This window comes from Crocuta crocuta, unplaced genomic scaffold (genome assembly GCF_008692635.1).
Source record: "Crocuta crocuta isolate KB4526 unplaced genomic scaffold, BGI_CrCroc_1.0 scaffold24, whole genome shotgun sequence".
Taxonomy (NCBI): Eukaryota; Metazoa; Chordata; class Mammalia; order Carnivora; family Hyaenidae; genus Crocuta; species Crocuta crocuta.
Window position 1 is genome coordinate 7,617,552 of NW_027530974.1, and position 5,675 is coordinate 7,623,226.

The 5,675-nt window shown below is 42.3% G+C and overlaps 1 protein-coding gene and 1 pseudogene across 1 annotated transcript; one reads left to right on the plus strand and one right to left on the minus strand.

Moving 5' to 3' along the window:
* The first annotated feature begins 2,791 nt into the window (after window positions 1-2,791).
* PIMREG (PICALM interacting mitotic regulator) lies at window positions 2,792-5,366 on the plus strand. The gene is given in 8 exon segments (XM_077769976.1): window positions 2,792-2,888; window positions 2,891-3,000; window positions 3,003-3,101; window positions 3,333-3,446; window positions 3,448-3,628; window positions 3,660-3,791; window positions 4,819-4,883; window positions 5,280-5,366. Coding segments are annotated over 8 exon segments (885 nt in total).
* On the minus strand, window positions 4,217-4,371 carry LOC144236480 (U2 spliceosomal RNA; annotated as a pseudogene).
* Window positions 5,367-5,675: the final 309 nt, after the last annotated feature.

Consider the following 5,675-nt stretch of genomic DNA (forward strand, 5'->3'; position numbering starts at 1 on the left):
AGAGAGAGAGAGAGACAGAAAAAGTGGGGAAGGGGTAGAGAGAAAGAATCCCAAGCAGGCTCCACAGTGTCAGTGCAGAGCCTGATGCAGGCTCAAACTCATGAACCATGAGATCATGACTTGAGTCAAAACCAAGATTTGGCTGGTTAACTGACTGAACCACCCAGGCTCTGCTAAATGTAAGTCCTTACTTGTTTCTCACATAATTTTGTACAGCGTTATTATGGTATCCAATTTTACATAGTAAACTGAGGCTTAACAAGGTTATGTTACATGTCCAAAGTCTCCAATTTAGCAAGTTGAATTGCTGAGTCATCTATTTCAAAGCCCATGGATTTATTAATCATAACAACTGCTATTTCTCTCCCATCCTGGTTGTATTCTTCATGGTTGGAAGCATAAGATAATTCCTGTCTCCTACAGGTCTGATCTGATCTTACAAAACTGACTTTCCCAGACCCAACAAAAATGTGACCACATAATTTTAGTAAAATAACAAAATTAAATTCAGAAGGCTGTTTGGCTGGACTCTTTGGAAATAATATTCTTGGAACTAAAGTTTGGTTTGGCACCCTAGGGATTCAGTGAGGTTATTGTTCTAATTTAACTTATTGCGTTTATGAGCCTACATTTTAGGTTGCTTGTTGGAATCTGTTACATGGACTACAGAGTTAAACCCTTAATGCATAATTATTCTCGATTTTTAAAGAGAAATTATTTTGGTTATTTCACAATGGGTACATCTCTACACTCTAGGTCAATTAGTATGCCTGCTTTGTGCTGGGTACATGGTAACATATTTGCATATTGAAGACACAAGGGGCACAGAGCAGTTGGGCTATAAATCTCTAGCACTGTCTGCCAACTCTTTTCCTCAAACGTCAGGTAAAATTTGCACTCAAATTTCTAATGTGGCCCTCCACTTTTATCTCTATTTATGCTTCTGTTTCTGAGTAAACTCAAAAGTAAACTGAGGCACCAATGCTTGGTGATTAAGGGTATGGAATCTGCAGCCAGACTGCCTAGACTCAAATCCTGACTTAATGCTTTTCATCCTTCTGAGTCTCTGTCACCTCGTCTGCAAAAGAGGGATAAAAATACCTCCCTCAAAGAGTAAATAAATTGCCACATAATAAAGATGTCCTAGAACTTGGTAATAAGCCAATAAATACATGTATTATCTTTATTTGATTGTTATTATTCCAAGTGAGATAGGACAACATATGCCAGATCATGTGTTTTGTTTTCTTTGAAATGTCAATGTTTTATTTTCTTTGTTTCTTTTCTTCTTGCTTCCTTTCCTGTAATCCTTTGTTCCTTCCTTCCTTCTTTTCTTTTCTTATTCCCTTTTCTCCTTTCTTCCTTCCCTCCCATTTTCCTTCCCTCCCACCTTCCTCTCTCCCTCCTTCTTCCTCCCTCCTTCCTTCTCTCCTTTCCTTTCTATTTCCCTTCCTTCCTTCCTTCCTTCCTTCCTTCCTTCCTTCCTTCCTTCTTTCTTTCTATCTTCCTTCCTTATTTTTATTTTTTTGTTTACAAATACTGAATGGGAGGGGTGCCCTGGTGGCTCAGTCATTTAAGTGTCTGACTCTTGGCTTTGGCTCAGGTCATGATCTCATAGTTCATAGGTTCAGGACCCTNTGGGATTCTCTCTTTCTGTTTCCTTTTGCCCCTCACTTGCTCACACTCTCTCTTTCTCTCCTCTCAAAAATAAATAAATAAACTTAAAAAAATACCGAGTTTGCGGTGACTCCACTGATGAGGCAAACCCACACATATATCTCTCTAATTTCCGACATAGCAGTCCAGCTGTTAACACTATTCCTCTTGGATTTTGTGAGATATCAGAGGATTTCAGGGGAAATCTAGAATGCTTTCCTATTTACCACATGCAGAAGCATGAGGCTCACCTCAGCAGAACTGATATGAGCTATTCCCAATTGTTCAGCCACGGCAACATCCATCTATTAAGAAGGCAACAATATTGGGATCAAGGGAGTGCCAGGATAAAACATGATCTGCTTATCAGCATCTGTTTTCTAATTAGGATGCCTCTGTGGCAATTTTCATCCAATAATTTAGTTAAATTTCATTCCTAGAGTATAAATATCCTCTGAAGGCACATGGGTGAAGTTAAATCAATAACCGCATTATTGTAAATTACTTCATAATTATGTATTGATAAACAGAATAAGGTTATATGATATCCATTTTCCATATCACTTCATATCTCAGGCAACTTCGTAGAAAATTGCATTCTTATGTTGCTTTCAAACAGCTTTGTTTGGTATAACGTGCATTTCATCATTTTAAAGCAATATAATGTCAGCATACCCCTCCTTGTCTTGTTTAGAGTTTCAAACCACGTAAACCCAAGTTATCTGAATTATATTTTGTCCCTTTAAATGTGCCCAGATAATGTTATGTGAAAAATATTTTAAGGACTTCTAAGAAAAAAATTACATTTTGCTGGGTTTAGCCCTGGCTGGAGAGTACGCGGGGGCTGTAAGGTGTTAAGATATTTCAAGTCAACCTGCCTCCCATCTATCCCATAAACCTGACTGACCATCAGCTTAGAATGTTCTCTTTATCTACTGGTCTCTTCTATCTTGGGTCTCGTCCTCCCACGTGCTACTTGCCATATACTCATTTATGCTGATCACGTGCCCTAGAACGTTCACAATCATCTGATTGAAAACATTGTGTCTTGCGTGGGGTGGGCACTGAGAGGCTGTGCTGAGTGGCTGGGCGGCTCTTGGGGTCCGGTGGGCTGAACACAGTCTTAGCCAGGCAGATGGCTTCTAGGTGGAGGGCAGTGGGGACCTCCAGGCTACAGAGACCACTCCAAGATGAGGAATAGCCTTCCGCCAGCTGCCTGGGGACCTCCAAGGCGGACAGGTCCAGAGGAGGCTGCCCCTTGAGAGCAGTCAACTTAACTTCCAGGCAGGATCCTCCTGGAAATGTCTGGAAACCCCAGAGCCAGGGCAGTAGGGTCTGCTGGCTGTGTGGTTCACTCAGCCCAAAGCACCTTGGGTGCCATGTCCCAGAGAATCCAGGAGTCCTGCCAAGGTGGCACCAAGAGGCTGGTGGAAACTCAGGTGAAAGTCAGGAAGAGAATGGGGCATCTGGGTGGCTCAGTCAGTTAAGTGTCAGACTTGGGTTCAGGTCATGATCTCACAGTTCATAAGTTCAAGCCCCTCGTTGGGGCTGTGTGCTGACAGCTCAGAGCATGGAGCCTGCTTCTGCTTTTATGTCTCACTCTGCTCCTTCCCTGCTCGCTCTCTCTCTCTCAAAGGTAAAAAAAAAAATTAAAAATGTTAATTAAAAAAGAAAAGAAAGTTACGAGGAGGAGAAGAGGAACACAGAAGAGCAGAAGCCCTCCAGCTTGCAGCCTAAGCCAGAGGAACACCCAACTGTCTGGAGCTGTCCCTGCCACTCAACCCTGGACCTGTGGGAGGGGAGAAGGGATGTCTCCTCTCTGCCCAGAGGGGCCCACATGACTCCCCACTGTGATGGTCCAGGAGGGAGGCTGCTTCCTGGAGCCCCTCCTCCTTGACAGGGCCCCTCTGTTCCCCCAGTGAGCCTGTCAGTGACCTAGAGCCTTTGCAAGCTAGAATTCAGCATCTCCAGATGTCAGAATTCATCTCCAGATGTCTAGATTCAGCTGTCACAAGAGCTGGCTGAGGTCACTGTGACTGAAGAGAGTGGCATTTGTGACCAAGGACCATGCCTTCAGGGAATGCCCTCCTCCCAAGCATCTTTTGGGAGTTCTTTCTCTCCCTCCTCCTCCTCATGTACGAATGTGCAAGAATGGAGTATTTTCTGGAAAAACCCACAGAGAGCTCATGGGCCCTGCAGCATAGGAGGTGTGCAAGGCTTACTTGCCTGGAGCCAGAGCCTCTGAATTCACCGATTATGGTCATTAACTTTGTTCGTCTCTGCAGAAAGACACTAAGGTATGAAAGGAAAGAGGGAAGAGTAAGGAAAGAGGGTCAAACTTGCCCTTGAGTCTATTTTCATCACTTGCTAGATGTTTTTTCCCTAGCCAAGTCATTTAAACTCTTCTTATATGACATAGAGATAATACTCCTTCCTCTCATCAAAGCATTAAAAAATTTTTTAACGCTTATTTATTTTTGAGAGAAAGAGAGAGAGAGACAGAGCATGAGTAAGGGAGGGGAAGAGAGAGAGAGGGAGACACAGAATCTGAAGGAGGCTCTAGGCTCCGAGCTGTCAGCACAGAGCCTGATGCGGGGCTGGAACTCACAGCCTGCAAGATCATGACCTGAGCCACCCAGGCGCCCCTCACTAAAGCATTTAAACTGATAAGAACAGATACTACACTTGATCTTAGCCAAAAGGCCGAGAAGCGATCACCAAAGCATTTAAATGAAGTTATGTGCTTATGACTACCCTTGGTCTTTAACACTTAATGGATACTTAGTATATGGTAGGGATTATTGTGGATAACAATATTATTATAAATTCATCATGTAAATGAAACTCTCTTTCTGTTTACTATCATACTGTTTATCTCACTAGATCTCCTCCTAGAATATTGGTCATCATTTCTGTGAGATGAATTTTTGTTTATTGGTATTTTGTGTGATCCTAAAACAGTATTTCTCAACCGTGTGTGACCATCCATTAGATCCTTTCCCAAATTCACTGAGCCAGAAACTTCAGGGCTGGCTGTTATTTATAAACCCCACACAGAAATTCTCAAGTGAAATCTGGTTAAGACCAACCAAGCCAAACATCTGAATAAGGTTTAAAAGTCTTGTCCAAAGAAATCTTGCATTCCTTCATGGTAATTTGCAGGGATCTTCAAGGAAAGTTCCAGTGTCAGTTCTTGGATTTGGAACCCTGCATATCGGATATCCCAGGTAGGACCATTTCCAAGCAGTAGAGAGTAAATAGATGGGGTTGTACAGAGTCTGGGCCCACTACACATGTCAGTTTTATGCAAGTGATATCTAGGGACAATGAACAGCAAAAGTACCTTTTAAGTGTGTATCCTCATGGTGGTAGAAGTGGGAATTTTTCTTTGAGAAACAGATCCTGCAAAGCTCAAATGCCCACTGCTAATTGTCTGTCTATCTTGGGTCCTACCTTTTCCCTCTCCTTGAGCCACCATCTGGAAAAACTACTTCCTTTATCCTCATGGTCTCAAAGATGGTTCCCTTGGTTAAAATCACGGGATCACCCATAGCTTTCTCTTGACTTTGCTTCATTAGTACATTGTGAACTATTGGGTCAACATGTCATTCTTCTCACCCTAGACCCCAATTAAAGAGAAGTGGAAGAGTGAGTGGGAAGTAAGGCTGATGATGGTGTTTGGACTGGATCCGCCATTGAACCACGCATAGAACCTTCGTTTCTGTGTATTTGGCCCATTATATTTTCCATCTTCCTTTATAAAGTGCTCTTCAGACTATATGTGGATGTATTTTCTGAAATCCAAACTGATATTCTGAATGATTTTTGGACATGATGCCTCAAGCCCATATCTAAGAAAAGAGAAAAGTTGTGCCTTATAAGTACTCACGTAAATCGAAAAGAGGTAAGGGATGAACTTAGGGAGAGAGAAAACGAGCCTAACCAGTAGCCTTTGTTTACCTCCACAATAAATAGCAAATCCTGCTATTTTGAATAGTTTTATTTGCACAATTAGTTTA